A 26,416-nucleotide genomic window follows, 5' to 3' on the forward strand; every position below is an offset into this window, starting at 1 on the left:
TTAAAATGTAACAATTTCAAACGTTTTGGGTTAGAAATGGAAATTCCTATTGTGAAATCAATTAGTTAGTGACACTGTGCATGCTCCTTCAGCTCAGGTTCTTCAGTGCGTGGGCAGCACAGACCCAAAGAGCGTTTTGAGCTGTCACGCGAGCATCGCTGTGATGAAGCGCGTGGCCGTGTTGTGTACAAGCTGTCACTGGCGAGCTGGCCCCTTCTGGTCTCCAACACCTCGAACAAAGCGGACGCTTCTTCGCCGCACTTCCACGGCAAGACATCAGCGAGTGACCCTCTTATAACCCTTACAAAGAAGACGAGGAGGAAATAAAGCCGAAACGTCGCTGCTCGAGAGGGCAGGCAGCGTGCCAGGGGAGAAACGAACCGCGGGGCGACCCCAACACGGACACGCACGGCACACCCGCCGCCACAAGCCCGGCGCGGCCCGCAAGGCCCCGGCTCCGCCGTGCGGGAGCCCTGGGGCCGGGCCGGGGCCTGCCCGTGCCGGGGCGGCGCAGCGCGGCCGGCTGACGTCAGGCCGGGGCCGGCCGGGAGCAGCGGCGGCGGCAGCAGGTGAGGCGGCGGGGGCCGCTCCGGGCGGCTGCCGCGGGGGGCGCGGGGCAGGCCGGGGCCGGGAGGGGCAGCCCCGGGGCCCGCAGCCCCCGGCCTGCCTCGGCGGAGGGCGGGCGGCGAGCCCGGGCCGGGCCGGGCGGCTTGGGGCGCTGCCCCGCGGGGACCGGGGCCGAGCCGGGCGGCGCTGCCCGGCTCCGGGGATTCGGGTGCGCTGAGGCGTGAACTGGTTTTGGGCCGAGATACGCGGCTCTCGGCAGGGCTAGGGCTAAACCAGGAAAACGGCCTGCGCGGAGCTCGTCGCAGAGCCAGAAAGTTCCAGAAATGGAAAACTCGCTTCGTTTTAAAGCGGGGAGCAACACGGCGGCATCTGACGGCTCTGCCGGGCCTGAGGCTTTCTGTAGTCCCTCAGCTGATGCTTTGGGAGGGCGGTAACAGCGAGGTAGGGAGCGGCAGCGCGCTGCCGGGTGCTTGGGACTCGACTCTGCTGTGAGGGCTGCGTGGCCAAACACCTCCTGTCTGCGTGGATCCAGGCCTCCTGCTAGCTCGATGGCATTAATCAAAAGTGCTCCGGCAGCTACAAGTCGCAGGAAGCATTTGGTTTGTTCTGAAGTTCACTTTTCCCATCAAGCGCCAGGGTTTGAGAATAAGAAGTCAGCTGAAACAAGCTGTTGGGTATTCCACGTGATGTTCTGTGCAGGAAAGGAAAGCTGCTGTTCTAAGGAGCAGGAAAGAATAAATAGCCCCACACCTTCTCCGTGTTTACTCTTGTGTTCAGCTTAGGGCGTTACTGCTTTTAGATTTCAGTCACCGAGGAACTTCTGCTGAGGTTTGTGACAAAAGAAACTGATTCATCAGTATTTCAGTACCATTTTCTGCGTTGAGCTAGCTTAACAAGCAAATACTGCACAGTTGCAGCTGATCTTGCCAGGTCGTCTTCTCGCTCTGGAAATACTCTTTTAAACGTAATGTGGGTCGAATGTGAATACTGTGTTGGACTTAAAGTGAGTGCTTGTGCTTAAAAAAGGACCAGAGAAGAATATGTAATTGTTTTTACACCTCCTACGTTAGTGCTGACAGATTGTTCTGTGTGATTCATTGCTCGCTCTCCAGAGCAGAAGTTTTAAGCGCTTAAGCTCTGTGTTGGGAGAACGTCGTTCTTGCCTCTGAGATGGCATGCAAGTGCTGTACAGCTGCTGAAGCCTCTTGCTGTTGTATCCCTAGCTGGCTGTGAGACATTCTGTACTGTGAGACTTGGATTGCGAGGCATCCTGTAATCACAGGCAAAACTTGATTTGTCAAGAGAGAGGGTTTTTTTCTTCATTTCTTACCCTTCGTGTGTCTAAGTTAAATCTAATTATGCTGTTGTGTAACAGACTAGGTTTAAAGGCAGCTACAAACACTCAATGGCCTACTGTTGTGCTTGCAGCAGAACAGAAGGTCATGCAAGTTCTTCATTGGCTCTTACACTATTAAAACACCATAGAATCATAGGATATCCCTATTTGGAAGGGACCCACAAGGATCACCGAGCCCAACTCCTGGCTCCACACAGGTCTACCCAAAAACTCAGGCCATATGACTAAGAGCACAGTCCAAATACTTCTTAAACTCTGACAGGCTCAGTGCCGTGGCTGCGTCCCTGGGGAGCCTCCTCCAGTGCGCGACCACCCTCTCAGTGAAGAACCTCTTCGTGATGTCCAGCCTGAACCTCCCCTGCCTCAGCTTGACACCATTCCCTCGGGTCCTACCGCTGGTCACTAAGGAGAATAGATCAGCGCCTGCCCCTCCGCTCCCCCTCATGAGGAAGCTGTAGGCTGTGATGAGGTCTCCCCTCCCTCTGTAGCCCAGTGACAACAGGATGCTTGTACCTCAAAGCAGGACCTGGTTGGTGACCAGGATTAAAATAGGATAGGAGTTTCATGCTCCCTTTCCTTGGGCTGTCAGTTAAATGTTTGTTTCCCCAGCAAGCAGATACAAAAGCCTTCTAAAGTTTGTCTTGGAGTTTAAACTTTAGCTGCATGTGGTTCTCACTTGTCACACCCAAGCCTGTGCTGGATGTGGCGTTCTTTCAATAGGAAGTCCTGCTAGCTATAATCTTTAGTTGTATGTTATAATATTTGCCCAGTAAGGGCAATTGTGAAACAGACACAGTACAAGCAATACACAATAGATTGCGTATATACATCTATCAGAAAATAAGCAGATGCTTACTAACTTTATGAAAAGGTAACAAAACTCTCTTCCCTTCCTCCTTTCTCCCCTACTTTCAGCCATTCCTTCTCTGGTGGGGTTTGCTTTGGCTATCAAACCTACTATGCCACCTTTCTCCCCTCTTCTTATACTGCTACAAGTAAAATGTTACCTGGGAGGTTTCTGTGTCTCTCTCATATTGGCTTTACAAGCCCCACAAGTAATTTCCAAAAAAAAACCAGCCTTCTCAGGGGAGGGTTAAAAACACTTCTGTTTTTGCTTTTCTAGTTCAGCTGCATCCATACGGTTGTGTTTTCATTAGTCCATCTTAGAACAACAGCCAGAATGTCATTATGCTGTAAAACCAAAACTCTTCTGCCAGTATCCCCTATGTTCGATCTCTTTTCTTTGGCTTGCTCATACACCAGACTACAGGGGCTGAACGTCATGTGTGAAAACTTGGATTTAAGGCATGGTCCTTCTCAAAGCCATTTCAAGCTTCATTTCAAAGTTGAGGAGAAATGAGAATCTCACTCTAGGGGCTTAACTTGTACTTACTTAAATTCATCTTGGAGGGAACTAGTGACAATTTGGAAGACATACAAGTCATAAAAACAGCTTTCTCCTTCCTGTTTAAACAGTTTCAGCTTTTGTTTTGGTGAGATTTCGAGAGTCAGTGAATGAAAAAAAAAAGGAAGAGGAAGTTCAGAAAAAGGGAGGGAGAAAAGGATGGAGGAAGTGAGTTTGCTTGGTCACTTGACACTGCAGAGTAAAGGAAGTGCAGGTCAAGGGAACAACTTTGAAAGCAAGGGGTGGTGGTGAGTCAGGCAGCCGTCACCAGTGTGACTCTTCTCCAAGTTGCAACTGCTGTAATCATAAACCTGCACATTTCCCAGTTAAACTTAAGAGTGGCCTCTGATAGTTTCACTGGATTGCTACAATCGCATGTTTGTTCCACTTGGTAAGTCCTAGAATACTAGTTAGGCCTTAGTAAATATCTTCAGCAGAGATCTACCTTCTCTGTCTGCAATACTAGTGGAGTAAACCATGATATTCTAACTTGACATGCCTCTTTCTTAGGTATTGTTGTGAAATACTGACTGATCACCCCCATCTTCCTCTTCTGTCCACCGGATAAAGTAACAATGGCATTTGTGAAGAGCGGCTGGCTGTTCCGGCAAAGTAAGTCGTGAACCTCTTACCTCCTCTTCTCCCCCCTCTGGCTAATTCCTTTAAAGAAGTCGCTAGGTCTGTGGGTGGTTTTTTTTTGTTTTGTTGTTTTTTGTTTGTTTTTGTGTATGTTTTTGTTTTTGTTTTTTTTAAACTATAGGACACTCCACTAAGTGGCCTGCCTTAGCATTTCCATGTGCCCTTTTGGGTATACTAGTAGGAAACAGTATATACCAATCAGAGGTATCTGATTGGCCTTCAGCTTCAGATGCTGCTCTGTAATTAATGTTAAATAAGTGGATACTTGGAAACTTTACCTGACATCGTACATTAATGTCTTCAATTAGTCATGCCCTCTGCTTGTTCTTGCAGCAAATTAGAACTAAAGCACCAAGGTATAGCCCTTAAAATAAACTGTTGTGACAGAGTAGTAGATAAAATATGAAACCCAATTTTGTAATGTTCTAAAACAGGGATACAGGGATGTTGTAGGACAGGATTTTGCCTGGAGCCTAAGAATGCCTTTGTCCACTGGGGCAACTGGGAAGGATATCTTTATTTTTATTAACTCTAGGACACAAATACTCTCTAATATGTACCCTCAAAAATGACCATCTTATTTTAAAGGTACTATTTTACGGCGTTGGAAGAAGAACTGGTTTGACCTATGGTCTGATGGCCGTTTAATATTCTATGATGATCAGAATCGCCATGATATAGAAGATAAAATCCACATGCGAATCCATTGCATCAACCTCAGAGTGGGGAATGAATGTCGAGGTAAGAGTGAAACCTTCAGGATTTGAGAGATTCTTTTCAACCTCAGTGCCTGAGGTTATAATACTACTTGATCAGAAGTAAACATGTCCATGAAGTGTGCAGCCTTGCTGTTAAAGAAAAAAACAACCACAAGAACTCCCCAGCTATGAAATTCCCTTGTAGATGTCCATGGCAAGGTATCACCATTAGGGTTTGCTACTTCCTTCTATAACTCTGTGAAACAGGATATTTGCAGTAGACTTTTGTGTCTAGTCATAGAGTGTTACTGGTGAAATTATGGTGCTGGTTGGAGGGAGAGGCAGGACTCAAAATGGGAAACCTCAGCAGATTTTTTTTCAAGCATTACTAAGTTCACTTCTAGCATTTGTTAGTACTCCACTTGATGCTGCATCAGTGAAGGACACAAGTGTTGGAGAGTATTTACTGCTGGGTACAGATTGGTTCTGCTATAAGACACTTGCATTTATGAAGAGTGACCTTCAGAGCTAATTACCTTCAGAACATACTCTGAAGAGTGAGAGCAGGTTACTTCTTTCTGTAAGTTGTTCTGATGTCATGGAAAGCAGCTATAACAGGCCATAATTTATTTTGTCCAGAGTTTTGCATAATCTATCTCCCTTCTTGTAAATGAGATCATGAAATTCTGGTTATAGATACTTCCTTACTCATTTTTTTTTTCCTGACTCAGATTTCCAGCCTCCAGAGGGGAAGCAGAGAGACTGTTTACTGCAGATTGTTTGTCGTGATGGAAAGACAGTCAACCTCTGTGCAGAAAGTGCAGATGACTGCCTGTAAGTCTGCCAAAGAGTATTGGTGTTGCTGCCCCTTCCTCCTTTATCTTTTCTTCTGTCTCCCCTTTGTTATTATCCTTCCTTCAGACTTTCAGAGACATGTTTCAGGAAAATTTTGAAGCAGGCTTTCAGTTATAAAAAAAACATAGCTATCCTGTAAGTTGCCTAACTCATGTAGGTGTAGTTCTTGCAAACTAACTGCAAGTCACTGAAAACACTGAAGGATGAAGAGGAGTAAATGCATCTTATTAATACGGTTAATGCAAAACATGCTGAACAGGTTTTTTTTCCCCTCTCCCCTTCTTAAAGTAGTACATGAACCTGCATAGTCCAAGGACGTCCCAGTCACTGAAAAGAAGAATACTCCAATATTGTGAACTCTCAGCTGAGCTTAGCTATGTGTAGTTGGATAACATCTATCACCAGCGCTTGCCAAGTATGCACGGTGCATCATGCATGCTCCCAGCCATATAGCATAGGAGAATCTGTGTGAAATCTATGTACCTTCTGTTCAAACTGTCATAGTGTCAAGGCCCACACCCTCTAGTCAGCACAGAAGCAGTTCTTGAGGCAGGAGATACAACTTTCCTGTTGTATCTCTTCCTGTTATCTTATTCTGAGTATGGCTGCATTATCACCTGCCTGTTGTGCCTGCAGTGAAGATCTTCAAATAGGTTCCTTCGCACGATCCTTTTCTTGTTCTTTCTCACTCCATCTCAGCTTTGCAAAGGAAATAATTATTTTTCAGTCTTGGTGTAACACTTTGGTGCATTCGTTTTAGTGTATCACTAGGCTTTCACCCATGGATTATCTTATACTCTGCTCCTGCAGTACCTCTAGTTGCCAACCTTGTGTTTTTTTTTATAGTCTTAAAAAGAAAAAGTGTCATTATTTTTTATCAGTGTTCCACTAAACAATGTTTTTTACAGGGCATGGAAAATTGCTCTTCAGGATGCCAGAACACACACAGTAAGTGTACTACCTAGACTTTATAAATGGTAGAGAAGAAGCTTGTCAGTGATATCTGTGGTCCATCAGCTGGCCTTTGATGTTCCATCCATCTCTGCTAGAGAAGAACAGGGTCATAAGCATGATGTAAGGTTTGTGGGTGGGGAGAAGCATGATCTTCTGGATTACCAGTACATGTCAACCTTGTAGCCAAAGCCGGGCAAATATGTTCTGGGTGAAAGTGAATGATTTCAGAGAGAAATTTCTCTGGGTGGATGTGAATGTTTGGGAAATTGGTCTCTAAAGAAAGTGGGCACTGAGGCTGTGTGCAAACCAGCAAAAATGCATTTTCCACTCCTACTATCTGTTGCCGACCAAGTGCTAAAAGAAGCTTACTGCTAGTATGAGACACTTTTGACCTAAACAAGAAGCTGGTGTTTTAATGTAAGATCCACTACATTGTGGGATGCCTCTTGGCAGAGAGCAAGAGGTGCTTGGAAGGGAGTGCAGATATACCGAGAAGGATTATAGAACTTTTTCAGCATCAAAGCCTGCCAGTGCATCTCCTTTGTCAGCCAAGGCAGACCCCTGCTACTGAAAGCAGGGCACAATAAATATCTAAAATTAGCACTTTCCAAAGCTATTACAGCTCTCCAACTGAACTTGAGCTAGCCAGGTAACTGGGTTTGAGTCCATCTGCAGGTGTCTGATACAGCTTTCAGAAGTACTGAACATCTAGCAGTGCTAGTGGAATAGCCGGGTGATCATCCTAGCTTTGAGAACTACATCACTTAAAGACATTTGCAGGCATATGTCATATCCTGTATGGAGTTTCTTGTAGCATAACAGAATACGTTTACTGCTGAGACACATGCTTTCAGGACTTGATCTCAGGTGGTAGAAATACCTGCTTCTTACTACAATGCTTTCAACAGTGTTTCAAGCAGTCCTTAGGATCTCCACCAAGAGTTTGACCTGGGATATGGTCACAGTATGCCATCAAAAGACTTTCTGCAGTCCAGTTAAAAGAGCTGATAGGAACATTCTCTGTTGAGCTACTAAAGCATTCATATGTAAATTCAAAAAAGGGAGCAGTTTCTTTCTTGGGATAAGCCACTAAGATCATCATTGTAGACTTCTGATACTAGGGATAAGAATACAAGGCTACTGTAACAAATCTTAATCATCTTTAGAGAGCTCCTTGAAGATTCAGGTAAGCTGTCACTTTTGCCTCATGACTGCCTTCAAAAAGGGCCAAAATTACAGGTGGCATTTGAAAGGAAAATCCCTGAAAACCCAACACCCAAATCCTTAGATTTAAACCCCTCTTACTGAATCTATTTTCAGTCTCCTCATGGCCATAAGGTGACAGGTGGCTAAGAAGTTCTGCTAAAAGGTGCAGGTGCTACTGGCACCTATCACATTTGTTTCCTTTATTTGCACTTGCAGCACTTGGTGTTATTACTCTAGGGTGCCAGGAAGCAGTTAACTTAGTTATGAAGATGTTTTTTATCTGAAAACTGAGGATGAATACTAGAACAACTTCTAAAACTGAGATGATGAAAAGAGGGAATGAGTCTATGTGCTTCCATGCACACACACGGTTAAGAAATATGGTAAGAAACTGTACAGCTCCTTCCTGCGGTTGATCAGGATTTGTGATCTCCCAGATCTGCTCTCCAAGTAGCTTCTCATTGCAGGGCTTTATAAGGCACTCTGCTTTCTTAACATGCAGCACATCTAAATGGTATTCCTGGGGTCATTAAGCTTTAATCCTCTTGCTACTCTAGTTGTCTGGCTGTAGGGAAAGGTGTTAACTGCTATCTTTCTGTGGTATTTAGGGCTATGTGGGATCTGATGTGATGTATGATGAGACAGCCATTTCCTCAGCCCCTCCTCCCTATACAGCTTATGCTACACCATCACCTGAGGTAAGAGTTGCAGTCAGGAAGCACTAAAATAATGAGGTAGCAGAAACAGCCATCCTTTAGGCACCCAAACTGTACTCCCAAAGTGCTGTGTTTCACAGTCAGATCCTCCTTTAAGGTTTGTACAAATGGAGGGTGGGAATGAGGCACTAGCAAAATATTGTCACTGCTATTTGAGATGGATTTCCAGTGAAAGGGATCAGACAGATGTGGCTGGGAGATACATGAAGGGATGGATGCTCAGTGAACTTAGAAAATAAAGCTACCTAGAGACAGGGAAGTTATCTGGTTAATCTTGAAAAATCTTGGCTGTGCAGCCTCTAGTATAAGGAGGTGTGCCCACACTTTCACATTGTGTAAGCACTGGAAGGATATAACATCAGGGGTTTTAAAAATAGGATTTAATGACTGGAGCTGTCATTTGTACCACATGAAGACTTTGTTGTATACAGGATGCCATAGCAATAAATCAGCTCAAGCTCCTGGATGCACAGTTGTTCTGCATTGGAGAAGGAACAGAATGGGGGCTGTACCAATACACACTGCTGGATGTTCTGACAAAGGTGCAGTTTTGGGGAGTATTTCTTGTTGCGCTGCTCTGCTCCAGCCACTGCTAAGAAATAGATGTGGTACTGGGAGCTATATTAGCTCTAGGCTAGTACTAGGCTTTCAGAGAGCAAAATTGCTTTCAAAATATAAGGCTACAGAGTACTTGTCATGAATCCGGTGTTTACTTGCTGTGTGCCAGGGGAAAGCTGTTTGGAGATTTTTTGGGACCAGCTGTTGCCTACCTGACACTTCTGAGCTCTCCAGAGAGCTGTTATTGGCATGTAGGCAGAGAAGAGGAAGCTAGGGGTGAGAAGTGAGTGCTGCTTAGTAGCATTCTTTTTTTTTCCAAGCAGCTGTTCTAGCTGTTCTGAATCCTTTCCAGGGAGTAGTCTAGATCAGCACATACTGGGTATTTTAGTGAACCCTGAACTGCATTAGGAATGAGGGAGAATTGAACAAAGTACGCAAATGGATATATGGCAAAGAATACTTTTATAATAAACATTTTGGACATTTTTGATTTCACCAGGTTTATGGCTACGGTCAGTACAATGGTGCATATCCTGCTACGGGTCCTCAAGTCTTCTATGCCTCCAATGGACAAGCCTATGCTGTTCCCTACCAGTACCCGTACCAAGGTAATCAGAATCAACCATATCCTCCACATTCACCAAGAAGCTTCATCCCCTTAATGTTAGAGAAGACCAAGTAATTGACACGTGAGGCTGGGTTCAGATGTAAGATTTTCAATTTCCTTTACCACCTGCCACTCCTGCGCAGAGTGACAGAAAGAAACCTAACTTGTAACTGGTACCAGAGTCCCCTCACCCTTCCACAGCAAATTGAGCACAACAGAATTTAAGTGATTTAACCTTCTAAATGTGACCCCAGTGTATTTAAATTACTTTATAAACGTTTTTCAAGGCACACACCACTCTAACTACAATAGTCAGTACATTTTCTAAGGAAAGATAGAGTTAGAGGAAAATTGGCTCAGTACTCTGTACTGGGCATAGATGGAAGTTGTGATTCATCTGATGCTCTTAACTGTAGCTTAATTTTTACCAATGCTGATATCCAGCTATGACCCTAGAATTAAATGAAAATGTTCCAAAGGTAAATCCACTCCCAAAGCATGGTACTAACTTTTTCCTTTTCTGCATGCTGGAATTGCTGTAAGAGAGTACATTCAGCCTTGTGAAGTCTTCTATTGCTCTGTTCAGGTTTGTGTAGCTTTCAGTCTCCATAAAAGAGAAAGATTAAATTTTAGGGTGTGCTTTTAGCTAAGTAACCTTAATTTAGGATTAACATTGCATAGAGAACCGCAGTCCTACAGAATCAGGGGCTTAGGGTAACATGGGTAATATAAATCAAAAGATGTAATTTACTGTTTATGATTGGCTCCTCAAGAATATTTTTTTTCCACTTGTGTTGTTGGTTTTTTTGGTCTTTTTTTTTTTTAACCATTTGACATTTGTTAGGTTATTTCATTTGCCTTTTCCACTTTTTTTTTTGTGACAAGGGAGGTGTACCAGCCAACAGCTCTTAAAGCTTTTCCTCTTTGAAGTTAGTGAAGTGCTAAGATACAGGTCATGTACAAACACACAGAGGAAAGTGAGTTCTGTTGGTTCTCAGCAACTAAAAAGCACCAGCTTGTTGAAAGTCTGAAGAGCCATTTTGAAAAACTCCCAGCGTGCCTTGGAAGTCAAGCCACAGAAATCTGTCTGATAAAAATACAGCATGAAACAGTAACTCTCCTAAACAGAGTTTGAAAGGTTGGTGGGTTAAGATACTAGTTATGGTTTGGGGATAGCAACCAAGCCTCAGTGTTTCCCTTCACTAGAGTTACTGCAACTAAATCTTACAGGGTCAAGTTCAGTCCTATCAACTAACGTAACCCCTGTATCTTCAGCTTCCTTGCTTGGTTCGTTCTCTGAACTGACATGATCCTTCTCATGAGGTTCCCAGTGCTATCAGCTCCAGTTTCTGAGTGCCTAGCCATGCATTGGTTGAGTCAGTGAGAGGCTTTGCCATTTGAGTTAGTTGGATTACTTCAGTATCTGTTTCAAAACCCACTACAGTATCTTTGAAAATACTGAATCTTCCTGAAATGTCTGAAAAAGAAAGCAATACTGTTATGTTTGCTTTGCAGATAGGAGCTAAGTCATAAAACTTATGGCAGGCAGAACTTAACTTTGTTGCAGAGCAGGGGTCAATGGGTATTTTCTTGAGTCTTAGGTTAACCCCTTACTACTGGGCCAATCTTCATGAAAGATGTGGCAGCTGTCACCATACAAGGGATCACTGTAGTAGAAGACTGTAGAAGGCTGAATTGAAGTATTAAGGAGCAATTATAGAGTAAATAATTGATTTATTTTTTTTTGGCAAACAACTGGCTTAAAAGCTAAAGATTTTTTTTTGAAACTTCACTGTTTGCCTTAACTTCAAGGTTGAATCAATTTTTAGATCTGTTCCCAGCATAAAAACCCCACCATCTGTTTGATGGAATGATACAAGTAATTCATAGGTTTTGCTAAAATAAATGCAGAACAATGTTCAATTTTACTTTTGTTATTAACTTTTCTGTAAGATTTTAACTTCTTATGAGGCTAGGAGTGTTGCTAGGCTTTTGTAACTTTTTTTTTAATTATGGAAGCTGAATCCAAAGCAGAGATGTATTCTACCTTTGTAGCTGATATCATCATAGCGTTCAAGAGAAGGAACAGGGTAAAGGAATGGTAACATTTTGAAATCTCAATGCATGGCATTATGATCTACATTTCTTTTGCCTTCTTCCTAACAATCTCTTACTACCTAGGACCTTACGGCCAACCCCCTGCAAACCATGTCATTATTCGGGAGCGGTACCGTGACAGCGATGGAGACCTTGCACTCAGCATGCTTGCTGGAGCAGCAACTGGAATGGCTCTGGGATCATTATTCTGGGTCTTCTAGACGACCCATTCCTAATCTTTGTAGTTCCAAAAACCTTTGTGTGCAATAATATATTGGCAATGTTGTTTACTGTTCAACTTTTAAAATGCAATAGTTATTTTTCAGTAGCAACATCTTAATAACTGATTCTTAACTGTCCAAAGGAGAGTTTAAAGGCACTATTTAGTTAAGCAGTTAGAGAAGGCATGTGTTGAACTCTGTTCTGATGTAGTAGGATCTGTAGTGATAAGGATCAATATGAGCACCAATGTAACACACTAGCAGTCAGTAGCTTAATGAACAGACTGTTCACAAACACTGTAGAAGGATATTCTTGGGGGGTCTGAAATCCAGGCCAAACAGCAGGTTCATAGGAGCCCTGAATTAGCATATATATACTACTGGTTTCTGAACATTCCCCACACAAACATACAGCTCAGCTCAAAGTCCTTGGCATTAGGCAATCTGCCATGCTTAAAGGCTTTCTGCTTTTAAACTTGCCTGCAGATGGTAGTGTTTTCTTAAATGGAGTCCTATACTTGTCTTTGACACCATCTAGGCAAAGTTGTCTGAAAACATATAAAACAAACTGCTAAGAAGCAGTGGCAGTCCTCAGTTTTTATTCTCCCAGAAATGTGAATGACCAGTGGCAAGGAAGACCAGTATTTGGTGTTCCAGCTTGCTCTTTATCCTGAATCACTCCCCTCTGTTCAGATGGAAGCAATGGATCTTTAGTTTCGCAAGATGTCTGTAGAAGTCAGTCTCATCAGATGCTGTAACCACCACACTACTGAGGAAGAAGCCATTGCCTGATATCTCTGCTCATGATGACATTGCTGTCTCTGCAGGAGGAGATGTAACTTGAACAACCCTTGCCTTGTCAGCCCTGCCATTTTTCCCTCTGCATGCAGTTATAGTTAAGAGGGAAGGGACACAAACAGCACAAGTGCATAACAGCTCCCTTGCCACAACTGGGATAGCATCTGCTTCTCCTCAGCCTCCAAGGTTTCCTGAACCAGGTCCATTATTTGCAACTAGGTTTGAGCACAGCTGAGACTGGGTTTGTTCTATGCACAGTACCCCTCACCTACAACAGGTTTCTTCTTTGCTTCCGTGACTTAAGGAAAACACTCCAAGGAACCTACCTGGCTGTTTATGGTTTTGTGACTGGTTCCTTACACAGTATGCTCCTGCAGGCTGCTGTGCTATGAACTAAAACCCAGAGTGCAACCATTGCATGTTGTAGTGTGTTTCATGATCCTGCTGTAATCCATGCTGAGCTGTGCTTGGCAGAGGAAGGAAAGCTGAGAAGAAATGCACCTTTCTTAATGAAGTAAAAAGAGGCAGGGTGCCCAAGTTGAATTCTGTATAGTAAGAGGACTTATTTTTATACTTTCGCTTTCGGCTTCCTGTAATCATACTGTTGTAATGTTAAAGCTTTCTTCTTTTTATGCTTTCATTCAGAAGTAAATTTATTTCCTCAAGGTTCAAAGGGTTTCAGGTATGTCAGAAAAGATGAAAGTAGATGAGAACTTGCATCTGTATAAATTATAGGTCAAGCTCTGACATTTTTCATTTCATGCTAACACTGTTTTGGCTGTATCCTATGTATTTAAACAACAGGGGTCTTAGCCAAGTTTGGATAACAGGCAAGGGAAATGCTAAGTTTTCCTGACTCTTAGGACCAACACCAATTAACTGAAATCATCAGAAGAAAAACGTACGTTGTCTTGGCTGCATTACTAAGAGTGGGCCTAATCCAGGGATTGTAAGCTTTCAAGAAGCTTTGGCTTGGAGCCATATATCAATGTCCATGCATGTCCTTTCAAAGATTAATAAAAGCTGCATATGTTCTGCCAATGATGTGTAGTAAAAGGGCTTTACTTTATGGAGGTTCAAAAGAGGACTAAAGCAAAAGTTTCCTACTGATAACCCAAACCAAAAGGATTTAAAGTACACTACTGAAGTTCTCATGGAGGCCTGGTACCATTGAGCTCAGAAGGATGGTGACTGTCTGAAGCCTATGCAAACAAATGTTTCTAACCTTTTTAAGCCTTGAGATAACTGAATATAGGTCTACACTGCTCTTTAGTTTGTGCTTCATATATAACTGATTATGCAGAACGCCTCCATCTCTTCTTCTTCCTTGTGTGATACTTAGCTTGGGGGGGGTAAAACAATTGAACATCATTCTAATTTCCTTTGAATTTCATAATGATTGTGAAAGAATAGCACAAAGTGAATCAGCTGGTAAGTTCAGATGTTTTTTCCTTTTTATTTTTTAATACCAAGAGCTGTTGATCATAGCAGGGAAACACATGCCTTGTGTTTTCAGGAAGCAGCTGCATCTGGGTCCCAAGTGTACTTTGCCAAGTGAAGTACATAAGAAAGATTCTGTTGATCACAGAATATTCTTGGGTTTTTCTTGGGTTTAAAATCAAAGCAAGGAATGATCTATTTTAAAAGTTCATACTGAAGCATTAAGGATACAACCTTACCAAATAGTGCATTTCAAGGGGAAAAGTTTTGCAAATTGAAGGTGAAAATTCCAATTCAGTCTTGGTAACAATAGGATGCTTTATACAAGATCGTGAGCTCCTTTTCTATCCTAGTAGCACAGGCATTTAGAAGTCAGAAAGCAAATGTATGAAGCTGTGCTATGATATTAGAAATACTTCATATCTGCAGTCTGTGTAGATGCAGGCGTGAGCTGAAGGAGCAGGGCCAGAATGCATTTCAGGTCTTGGAGGTACTGCCATGTCAACTTCTGCAGATAGTTGATACCATAGTAATGGAAAGGGACAGAGTTCTTGGTGCCGCTTACACTGATAGTGGGTTTTGCAAGATCATTTTCAAAACTGATGAAAATTAGAGTCCTAAACTTGTTTCTAAATGATACTCTTCATGATGCAGTGATTCCAGTTACAGTTGCACAGCACCCAGGCACGTACTTTCTTTGCTGGGTTCCTTGCTGGGTCCCCATACTTGAACTTCTTAAAACTGTGGGAACTCCACAGCCACTGCAGTGCCATTGTTTTTTGCAGTGTATGCTATCAATGAAGGATGAAAAAATCTGTTCCACAGCAGTTATGGCCTATCCAGAATTAAATGTTAGGGCTTAGAGAGGTCTTGAGTCTATACAGGTAGATGTAACTAGTTTTTTTCCAGACTCAGAAATCCTGGACCAAACCAGACTCCTTGAGAATGGGGTGCAAATGCTTAGCCCTTTGGTAAGCCCAAACATCTTTAAAAAAAGCGAACCAGGCATCCCTCCCAAATTCTTACTTACATCTGAAAACATAGCTATTAGCTTCTATTAGTTACAGTTGGGGGTCTAAGGAGGTAGCTTCTTTTAGAGGGAGGGTAAGGGCTTATGAACTAGGGAGGAGGTGGGTGGGCAGTGTTTACGCACAGAGCAACTGCACTGACTCTTGGCCTTTTTCTAGTGCTGAAGAACACTGAGCTGTGTCTAGACAGAGCTACCCTAAATGTCACGCAACATGGGCTTCACTTTGTTCTTCAGTGAAGATTCAGTAGGTGATGGAACCAGCTAAGCAAATTGAGCAAAGGCAAAAATTCACAACTCTTCCTCAAATGTGTTTGTGTCTTTTCCTCCTCATGATATGGCTTTGATAGATATATCATGAAGAGTAGCATTTAGCAATTTTTTTCCCCTTGTCCTAGATCCTTCATGTTCTTGCGCTATCATAAATGCTGCTTTTCATATACACACATTCTCAATAATTAATAGTAACATTCTTAGCAATAAAATTCATATTTAAGTACAACTCTTTTGTATTTATGCCTTTTTTTTTTAATAGTTACTAGTTAGGTAGTTTGTTGATGACCATGTTTTTTTTCAAACACATAGTCAGCTTACAGGATATTTCCATTGTAAGGTGGTCAGTAAACAGTGCCATGATTAATTCTGCACACCTCCAGTCTTTCCTAAGCTGTTACAAGGGTCAGCAAAGTGGGAGTGCAACAGAGTGGGAAAACCATGGCTGTTGGAGTTAAGAGCTCAGGCTGGCATACCTCAGTTGTCAGTTACCATTTAATAAAGGTGATGTAATGTCTGTGAAATCAGCAAAGTAACTGCACTAACACCACTATATCAAGATTAGAATTAAGGCCTATTTTTACTTTAATGAAGTCTTTGACTCAGAAATGCTTAAGCTTGGGTCTATGCAATGCTGATCAAGATTTACTATTTGACGCAGTGTTATCAAATCAACAGATTTGTTCAGTTTTATTGAAATAAGCAGCTTGGAGCACAGATGTTGCTCTGAGCAAAATGCTACTGGTTGCTCTATTGGTATTTCCTGTTTATAAATTGCTTCAGTAGAGGGGCACAATCAATGTTTGCACAAATACACTAAATGACCACAACCAACTCCACTACCTAAAGGCAGAGTATCTTATGTTTGTGTTGTGGTTTAACCCTGCTGGCAGCTAAGCACCACACAGCCATTCGCTCACCGTCCCCCCTCCCTCTCTGGGATGGGGGAGAGAAACAAGAAAATGAAGTCTGTGGGTTGAGATAGAGACAGCTTATTAAGACAGGAAAATAATAATGGTACTACTACTAATAATGCGTACAAACCAAGTGATGCACAACGCAATTGCACACCACCCGCTGACCGATGCCCAGCCTATCCCCAAGCAACCAGCCCCCCCACCCCAGCTAGCCACCCCTATATATTGTCCAGAATGACCTCATGTGGTGTGGAATACCCCTTTGGCCAGTTTGGGTCAGCTGTCCTGGGTCTTTCCCCTCCCAGCTCCTGCTGCACCCCTAGCCTGCCCGCTAGCAGGGCAGAGCAAGAAGCTGAGAAGTCCTTGGCTTGGTGTAAGCACTGCTCTGCAACAATTAAACATCAGCATGTTATCAACACTCTTCTCATCCTAATCCAAAACATAGCACCCGACCAGCCACTAGGAGGAAAATTAACTCTATCCTAGCTGAAACCAGGACAGTTTGCCAGGAATTAAACTCATTTGTCAGAAGGACCCTAACACATTTTGTGAAGCACTACCCTTGCTTCATGCACATTTTGTTTTTATGTTTGAGAGGCAGTGTTTTTGTAGCCACTAAGCTGGGGGAGGAATGACAACAGAACTGCTGTTTCAGCCAGTCAGTTAACAGAAGAGTTCATGTTGCTCTTCTCCAGAGATTGCTATGCTTGCTTGCTATTTTATCAGTCACCAGTTCCATGTGATGTGATGTCCAGCCAAAGCACACTTGTACACACTTAACCCTGCCCACCAGAGAACCCACCTTCACTGAAATTTCTGCGCAAGAAAAATCAGGGAACTAAATTTGCTGTGTAAGGCTTAGCAGCTCCATACCTCCTTGCACTGCTGTACTCTGTAACTAGTGTAGAGCTTAGAGAACGGGCTTTCCCTGTTACTGCTTTCCCTTCCACTGCATCTGCTGTCCTGTTTGTGGTCCCTAAATGTGACCAGAGTACTTAACTCAGGTTGTATTCCAAGAAGCATCTTCATTTGTCCCTGTCTCATGTTGCAGTTGTGCTACAACACACTGAAATGAGCGCGGAGCATTCCAGAAATAGGTGTTCTTGCCATTTCTGCAGAACTGAAAGTTTCTTTCACCATGCTGCTAGCACTTACTAGCTATAAATGAGAGTTTGTAACAATGGGCTGACATTAATGCACTCATCTGGGAGTCTTCTGATTACCACAGGTTCTCATTAGCTTTCAGAGTTTTCAAGGCATTTCTAAAAGGCCCTGGACTCACAAGGTGAATAAAATCTCCAAATGTGCGTTAATAATTTGAAGCTGAATATCCATTTGATGATGGTTCAAGGTGCAGGTGGTGGAAGTTTCAGACTGGCAATGCTGGGCACAGTGGATGTAATACTGACACAACCTCATTCTCCAGACATATTTAACTTCAGTACCTGAGGAATTTTGGGAAGCAGTAAGGCTTCAGATGTGGCAGAGAAAGAAAAGAACAGTGACTCAAAATTATCAGACAAGCACCCAAAGCTCTCAGCTTCCAGGAGGGGGGGGGGGGGGGGGGGTCCAGGATGAATTTGCCTGGTTTGTGGCGTTCCCCTCAAGCACGGGACCACACTGCCCCCCAGCAACCTGCCTCTTGCTGCAAGTTAGCCAGCAACTGCAGGGCACTCAGGGCAAGAAGGCAAATGCCACCTCCAGTTTTTCTGACAATGGGATTTTCTATCATCAAATCGTCCTCCCATCTACTTCACACATTCTCTCCGTCTGTACTGAGCAGTCAGCGCTCCTGCTCAGGGGACCCGGGTCCCTTGAAGCCCTTCCCCGACCCACAGCTCAGCTTCACAGGCACCGCGCTCCTCCCTAGCACACCGCCAGGTCGATGCATGCGGCCTGAGGCACCTCCGCAGCCCCCTGAGGCGGCCCGCACTGGCCGGGCCCCACGGAGCGAGAGGCGCCCGGCGGCCGCCAGGCGGCGGCCCGACACCGGCCGTGGCTGCCCCGAGCCCGCGGGCGGGGGAAGCTCCCTGAGGGGAAGCTCCGTGACTAGAACCCGCCCGCGGGCCCCGCCGGCCCCCGCAGCCGCTCCGCGTCCCCCATGCCCTCCGGCAGGAGCACCGAGGAAGGCCGAAGGGCCTGGGGTAGTGCCACAGCCCCGCCGCACCCATCTCTTCTCTCAGCCTTAGGGCTCGGATGGGTCATGCGAGGAATGCCACTGGACCACTGATCTCCTGAGGACCCATCCTACCTCTCCAAGCAGAGGTTTTCACTCTTTTGCTGACAATTTGCAATGAAGTACGACAATCAATTCCTTCCCCACCCCAAAACCAGAAACAGCAGTGTTTGATGTCCAGGTCTGTACGGGTTTTCCCTGTACAAAGCATACAAAGATGAACTTCTTTGAGGGTATTTCTTACAGGAAAACTCCTATTCTTTTGAGCAGCTCTTCTAGAAGTGTTATTCAGACACGCAGGTGTTTCAGAGATGAACACTCCCACCAGCTAAGCTTACTTTCCCATTCTCCAGCAAAATGAACAGCCTCACAGCTTAAGGGGATAACTAACAGCATGTGGTAAACCCTTGGGTATCAGTCCACTCCCCCCACTGTCCTGTCTGGTACCTCCACCTCATAATTCTGTTCTTGTCTGTGCAGTGGGAGGCCAGGTGGCAGGTGGGGGTTCTTACAGGACACACAAAAAATCAGAAAAAAAGTAATATTTGAGTTAAATCAACTCCTGATGCAAGGCAGAATGAAAACATTAATTTCCCTCCTACCTCTCATATTTTTCTATGATATTCCTTTGTTCCAAGCAGTTGTCTTCAGTGCATGAGTTGCAAGCCATTTGAACAGTTTCACACTGAGTTTATGATCATCTCATTTATATCCAAAGCCACCTAGTGAGTGCCCTGCCAAAGCTAACTCTGTACAGTGTGGCAGGCAAAACACTGCAAATGGCACTGCAACCCACGAGGCACTACATCTAGGGCCACAACAGAGAAAGTGTTAATTCTCCAGTGTGGCCAGTATTACATAGATAGAGATCTGATTAAAGTTGCTCATTCTCCATCCTCAATGAAGCAGAGACAGAAACAGCCCCAGAGCTTGATAGGGCTCATATGAGTCACCTATTACACAGGTGAGCATGTTCAGTAAAATTAGGTATCCCCCACCTCTGCAATCACCTTACAGGGGTTGTGAGTTTGCAAACTATTGGATACATTTTCTGCCTCTCACTATCTGAACAGCTTCTCTTTATAGTGGGATTTTTCTTTATCTATCCCATATGAAAATTCAGGTAGTAGGGTTCCTTCTGCAGCAATTTCCATACTTGAAATAGAATCTTCATTCGTACAGAAAAAGTATTTACTAACACTGCAGGTTTCTTTCTTCAGGACTATCTTAATATTTGTTCCTTTCGTGATACCACCAAACAAGTTGTCCACATCTACAATTTGGTCTCATTTGCATCATGAACAGTGCTAAGTACTTCACTTGATACAGAAGCAACTGCACTGGAATGTTACCACAGTTCACAAGACTGCAATTCCATCAACCATTAAAACTGAGAAGGGAAATGGAGAACAACGCTTTATATGAAGTGATATCAATGACAGAACAAGTACCTAATGCTAAGAAAAGTGACTTATATTTATGTGGTTATATAACTAACAGATTGAGCAAGCTCTTGCCATTTGCCTGTCCATTGGGCTCTGTCATTTCAGGAAGTAAGATTCTATCTCCATGAGTGATCTCCTAAAGTCAGGAAATGCAAGGTTTTATGTTAGGTTGATGGTAGGCCTCTTAGAATAGCAGCAGAGCATTGAGTTATGGTAAAGATAGCGCTCTGTCTGCAGTGAAACACTGCCTTTTCAGGGTACTGCAGAAAGGCCGGCATCAACCACTCTTTCCAGTTTGGCATCATCTGCAGAATTGCTGAGTGTGCACGTTGTCTCATCAGCTGTTTTAACAAGAATGCTAAACAGTAATGGCTGGAGTGTCATCCCCAGGATATTCCACTCACGATTAGCCTCCAGCTGGACTTTACAGGCTGATCACAACCCTCTGAGCTCAGCAGTTCAGACAGTTTTAACTCCAATTCCCTGTCCATTTACTAAATTTGTACTTCATCAGTTTTTCTATAAAAACATCACAGAAGACAAAGTCAAAAACCTTAATAAGGTCAAGAAAAAACAAAATCCACTGCTTTCCCCCTCACCTACCAAGCCAGTCATCTCATTATAGAAGGCTATCAGGTTGTTTATGCATGATATCCCCTTTGTAAATCCACACTGATTACTCCTGGTCACCTTCCTGTTATTAGCATGCTCAGAAATAGTTTCCAGTACTATTTGCTTTATCATCTTCCCAGGGATCAGGGTGAGGCCAACTGGCCTGTGCTCCCTAAACCCTCTTCCTTGCCTTTCTTGAAAGTAGAAGTGGCATTTGATTTCTTCCAGCCCTTGGAAACATTCCCCAGTCGCAGCGACCTTTCAAAGACAGTAGTCTCGCAGTGACGTGAAATAGCTCACTCATGAATGCATCTGTCCAGTTCTTGTAAGTGTACTTCAGCCTGGTGCTCCTCCACCACAGATATATCCTCCTTGATCCAGAAGCTCTGTTCAGCACATCAGGGACCATTCTGGTTGTCGGGAATGTTCCCCATAAGGGAGAGAATCTAGGTACAGATCATCCCACCCCATTAAATGCTTGTATTCACCCAGTGCACACCAGGACTCATTAACCCTTCATTTGCTTACATTCTGCTTTTTAAACATCTCAATGAAGACTGTCATAAGCTCTTCCTAGTTCAAGTCCCCCCCCCTTCTGTAAGAGACAGATACTATCCTGCTATTTTAGCTTTACAGTGCAGTTAAAGTGAAAGTCCAAGTCTCTCAGCTAGTGGTATTGGTGATGCTGAGCATCACAGTGGATTGCTAGCTGTAACACCTGAACCTTAAGCCAGGTTATCACTAGGCTGCTAAAGGGAAGTGGTCTATTTTTGACACATTTCATAGTTGTGTGCTCATTTGCTCACTTTTCTCCCCTTGCCCAGTAGTATGGACACCACACACTATATCCCCTCCTTCTGATTACAGGTGTGTTCCTTACACAGGCTGCTCAAGCACAAAAGACAGGCACTGTCCCAGGAACAAGCTGCAAGGCACAGGAGGCCTCTCTGCTACCTCTTACCTACTTCCTCCTCTCCAAGGCCTGCCATGAAAACCCTCCCTTATTCAAATCACCTCTGAAGCCAGGCCTAAACATCCCCTTTCATAAGAGCCAAGCACCTGTGCTCTGCCGACAAGATGTAGAAGCCAGGTAGGCTGCTCATGTTGCATCAGTGACAATGACATTTATCAGTGCAATGGCATTGTAACCCCTGCCCAGAGAGCTGATGTTGTAAACACTGCTCAGGCATAACTAGAGGGTAGGGACTTTAAAATGCTACTTGCTTCATCTTTACCAGCTCAGTGCCACTTTCCCAGGCCTTGCTCCGTTCTAGGAGTGAAACAAGCGATGTGAGTAACAATACCCACTCCTCTCAGCCCTGCTACAAGACAGATGTCATTTATTCTGCAGTTTTTCATGACCACTGGGTATAGCACTTTGACGTGAAGATTTTGAATCCTTTTCTCTGAAGATTATTTGAAGCAGAAGGGTGAAAGAAATGGAAGAAACAGAAGCTTACATGCTCTGTTGGTTGCATGCCCAGAGCTGAAATATTCCTGTGCACAGGCCAGCAAGTGTTTGCTATTGTCAGCAAGCTTTCTGCAAATTGCTGTGCAACTAGTCAGGAACAGCTTGGTATTCAGGTTTGCTGTCATGATCATACTAGTTCTTTGTAAGCTGGAGCAGGACTTCAAAACAAAGCAGGAGCCTTGCTCTGCAAGCCTTACTTCAGATATGGCATGGGCTGAGAGAATCCAAGCATTGCCGGGTAAGAATTTTTGGACATGAGCGCGATAGCCACAGATCAGCCCCACTGGCAGGACGGTTTGATTGGTCCACACCTGTTCTGGGAGGGCTCTGTCAGATGGAAGAGGCATGATGTTGGCAGAAGACAATGTAACATCACACTGCTCTAGTGCATATATACCACAGGGAAAGGAGCACCCGGAGCTGCCAAAGGTAGGCAGGGCACATGCATGCAGTGTGCCTACTGCCATGGTGGAGGTACTCTGCTCAGACCAGTCTTTTTGAATACACACTATTTTCACTGCTGCTTTGGCTCCACTAGGCACAGCTTTACCTCCTCCTGCATGAGGAGTGTAACATTTAGGTCAGCCCAGGCACTGATTTCTGTTTTGGATTTAGCTTGCTTGACTACCGCATGCATCAACACCATGACCAGCTATCATGGGGCCATCAGTCAGAGCCCTGAACCCTGGGCAGTTTTAAGATGAGAGAAGGAGGTGTGAAATGTCTCTGAAGGATGGTAAGTCCAAAATCAAAAACAGAAAATAAAGAGCGAAGCAAACAGGAGAGCAAGAACAAAAGAAGACTAGAAAACTAGGCATAAGTCCTCAGCGCTCTCAGAAACAAAAGCATCAGGGACAGAGACACTGCCCTGTTGCCAGTCCATCGCAATGAGCAGTCAGGGAAGTGAGTCAGCCTTGCAGCTCCTCATTTCATGAAGCTGTGAAAAACTTTCTTGGGCCCTTCTGGGATCTCACCCAGCTTCACCATGCTGGAAGCAATCTAACAATCTTCCACCACCTCTTTTTGCACTTTCCACACACATAATTCATTAGAAATTAATGAAAGTACTAGTCTTGCCTGTGGAGGGTGAAGGGAACAGCTGGAGCACATATGAAATGGCAGGCCTCTTCTAATCCAAAATGCTTGCACTGCAGGAGAGCAACATAATGGAAGCTACCAATGCAGCACTTTCAGGAAGACAGCCCCTGACTGTGTGAATAGCCATGCTTGATATTTACATGCTTTGGCAAATCTTGCTTATAATAAACCCACCTACAGATGACATGGTGCTGGAAATGTAGCACTAGTTAAAAACTAGAAAACAAGCATAATTTGAAATTAAAGGAAGAAAATATTTCTCTGTATAATGATGTCATTCTACATTGAAAGGAAACATGCACAGCTCCTGGGCCCCGAGTGACAGGAAAATTGCTAGGCCAGATAACCCTATGGAAGCTGCTTTAAAGTAAGAGTTCCCACTTCCTGCAGTTACCCAGTGTGCTAGGGATATCAAATAAATTAGAATACTCTATCACTAGAAACCAAGTTATTTATGCTACCTTGAGTAAGTGCTCTCTAGCAAATGAACATAAGAGATTCTTGTAAAACAAAGTTATCTATCCTGTAAGATTATCAGAACAGGACTATACTACAGAATGCAAATGTCATACTTCCACCTTATTCCTTAAGTTGAGGCCCACTCAGAAGTCTGTTTTGACATTCAGTTACAAACAAGCTCAAAGTGGACAGCGTAGCAGCAATGAGGCAGAAATTTCAATGTTCAGAGTAGCAGACCAAAATGGGTTCCAATGCAAGTTCAAAAAGTAAAAATACAATAGTGAGAAGTGTCCCTTTCCACCAGATTTGCTTTGAAGCGCTAGCTCATTCATCATCCTAGCAGAAACTACCGTGTTTGCCCCATAGTAAACTTGTTTATCTAAAGTAATGTCTAAAAATATCAGAATTAAAATACACCTTACAATAGAAGACAGCATCTTGTGTAAGAAGCTCAATTACTCATGAGGTTAGCTACCAGACCTTAATGCTGATGACTGGAAACTCAAATCTGACTTGGGTTAGCTGGAAAAAAAAATCTATTAAGACTAACGGAGAAAATGCAAAGTAACCTTGCACTAGAATCCACCGTGCGGGGAAACAGTGTGCATTGGGAAAGTCCTGATGCAGTATTTGCTATACCAATGCCTTTCATCGTCAGCAGACATTGCCATATGCTTTCCTGAAATACTGTCCCAGAACACTATGCTTCCTGGTGTCTCACTCAAAACACAGATTGGTTGATGCTGACATCCCTACTGGGCCCCAGTGGCTGCCTCCTCTGTAGGAATGATGAGAGCACAAAGCTATGTGGCTTACTTCCCTTGTCAGGGATTTTTTAGAACCTATGAACAGCAGAAATTTCAGTAATGATTCCTATATACACACACAACTCATTTTTGCATTATGAACTCATTTTGCATAGGATGAACCATATTATGGTTTGGATGAGAAACATGATGAAAGTTTGTATCCTCCTAATGGTTTGCCACATGAACTTCAAGTTAGTGCCCAGGACTGTATGCAAACACTCAGCAGAAATTCAGACATATTCAAAACTGCCCTGTGTATTTAGTCCAAGCTCAAACACTGCAAGCTCTGCTATGAAATACATGAAGTAGAAAATCATTCACAGGATTAGTTATGCAAAATTGCACAGCAAGCATTCTCCTTTGCTTGCAGCAGCTCTCAGTGTGAGGCTGAGATCAGCCATGTCAGCCACATTCCCTGAAAGACAAGGAAGTTTGAGCTTACCCAACCTGGGTAGGTTGTTCAGCCTACAGACCCATACTGCTCAGTAGCTTTTCAACTGTTCACACTATGCTATTCACAGCATAACTGGAGATCCACTGCACTCCAGGTGAAAGGAAGCTAACAATAACTTCAACCTCCTTACAGTCACTGTTTTACATTTAAAGAATTTCAGGGAAGACAACATCCGCTATTCACATGGCTTAAAAGTTACATACCTGCCAGCACCTGAACATGCAAAAACATTTTAGTAACATGAGTGTCAATAACAGCACAAGGAAAAGTTAGTTCTTGGTTTCTAGCCACAGCCTGTAATACACTGGCTTTTAACCAGTGAGCCCTGCTTTTTTCTTACAGCCCCCCACCTGTATAATCATACACATAACAGTTTGAACTGCCCCTTATCTGGTGGAAATTCACTTTGAACTTGCTGCCTGGAATTGCAGGGAGAAGACAAGCAGCCCTTCATGAAGTAGCTCGTGTCACAATAACATTTTTTGCATATACATAAAGTGAATCAATAAAGCAGTTTCTTGCTTGCTAATCCAATTCCTGCAAGCTCTTTATTAATCACATTTCCAGAACATTTGATATTTCAATAAAACATTTTTTTTTCTGAACACTTGCCAAGTAAAGAGTTCTGTAAAATAAATCAACTAATATTTCAAAGCATCTTACAGTTTTGAGTGTTAGGCTCTGCATAGCGCAGACTGAGTAAGCCACCAGAGCTGTTAGACAATTGCTTAAATTAAGTAAACGCTTCAGTACCATGCAGAACAGAGGCTTGCACTCTGGTCACATTCCTAGCATCTACTCCAATTACACACCATGTCTTTTACAGGAGATCATGCTTGCAGAGCACATACAGTGATTTATTTATTTATTTTTAATTAAATGGAAGCTAAATAAGTGTAAAGAGCAAGATAAGGAAAATATTACCTTAATCAACACATTAGGTTCAGTCAGGTTCACAGTCTGTTAGCAATCCAATACCTACCACTAAACCATTTTCTCACTTAAAATTCCCAGTTAAGTTTTCACATTTTTCATTTTCAAAATAAAAAAATCTTATTTTATTTTGGACAATCACACGACAACCTACAACACTCTCTCTCCATCTTTAAGACACTTCTAGTCAGCTTCAGGTCCTGCTCCAGTCACCCTTTACCCACTACACGTCAGTTCAGCTATATCATACTCAAAGAAAAATCTCTTCTTTGACCTTGTTCTTATATAAAGAACAATTCCACCCCTTTTTTTAAAAAAAAAACTTGCTCACTTACATAAAAGTAGGATTTGTACACAATAAAATTTACACCATTGATATACTTTTCTCATAAATACAGAACATAGCCGTGGACTAATACTTGGTGCCACTTAGAGCTAGAAGTTTATCTTAAAAAAAATGCAGTAGCCTCTGAGAGGACACTTACCACATGTGTGCCTCCTTCACATCCACGTTGGGCAAATATTTGCTAAGTCTTCAAAGAAGAAAAACATTCCCCACATGAAAGAGGCTTCAGCTTGGGTGCAGAAACAGTGGGAAACCCTAAAAGGGAAATACCTATCTTG

General features: G+C 43.4%; 1 protein-coding gene and 1 long non-coding RNA gene across 5 annotated transcripts in view; one reads left to right on the forward strand and one right to left on the reverse strand.

The window, feature by feature from the left end:
• LOC308199967 overlaps nt 1-26,416 on the reverse strand; it is a 45,810-nt gene that overhangs the window by 17,492 nt on the left and 1,902 nt on the right. For all 3 annotated transcript variants that reach the window (XR_013955118.1, XR_013955119.1, XR_013955120.1), the window contains exon 2: nt 26,278-26,393. This is a non-coding gene — a long non-coding RNA (uncharacterized lncRNA). The remainder of the gene's footprint in view (nt 1-26,277; nt 26,394-26,416) is intronic.
• PLEKHB2 (pleckstrin homology domain containing B2) lies at nt 218-13,719 on the forward strand. 2 transcript variants are annotated; one of them, XM_080604936.1, is made up of 8 exons: nt 218-569; nt 3,840-3,941; nt 4,557-4,709; nt 5,398-5,500; nt 6,430-6,469; nt 8,290-8,379; nt 9,455-9,563; nt 11,744-13,719. In XM_080604936.1, exons 2-8 carry the CDS (start codon nt 3,905-3,907, stop codon nt 11,878-11,880), a joined length of 669 nt encoding a protein of 222 aa, XP_080461062.1. In that variant the 5' UTR covers nt 218-569; nt 3,840-3,904; the 3' UTR covers nt 11,881-13,719. The 2 variants fall into 2 exon arrangements, with proteins under 2 accessions (XP_080461062.1, XP_080461063.1); XM_080604937.1 differs by lacking the exon at nt 218-569 and adding an exon at nt 3,419-3,720.

This window comes from Anser brachyrhynchus (assembly GCF_964034855.1).
Source record: "Anser brachyrhynchus genome assembly, chromosome: 9".
In the NCBI taxonomy this organism is placed as follows: Eukaryota; Metazoa; Chordata; class Aves; order Anseriformes; family Anatidae; genus Anser; species Anser brachyrhynchus.

Coding starts and splice junctions, on each gene's coding strand:
- PLEKHB2 (XM_080604936.1), top strand. CDS start 3,905: ATGGCATTTGTGAAGAGCGGCTGGCTGTTCCGGCAAA. Junction 3,942..4,556: donor CGGCTGGCTGTTCCGGCAAA/GTAAGTCGTGAA, acceptor CTTATTTTAAAG/GTACTATTTTACGGCGTTGG. Junction 4,710..5,397: donor AGTGGGGAATGAATGTCGAG/GTAAGAGTGAAA, acceptor TTCCTGACTCAG/ATTTCCAGCCTCCAGAGGGG.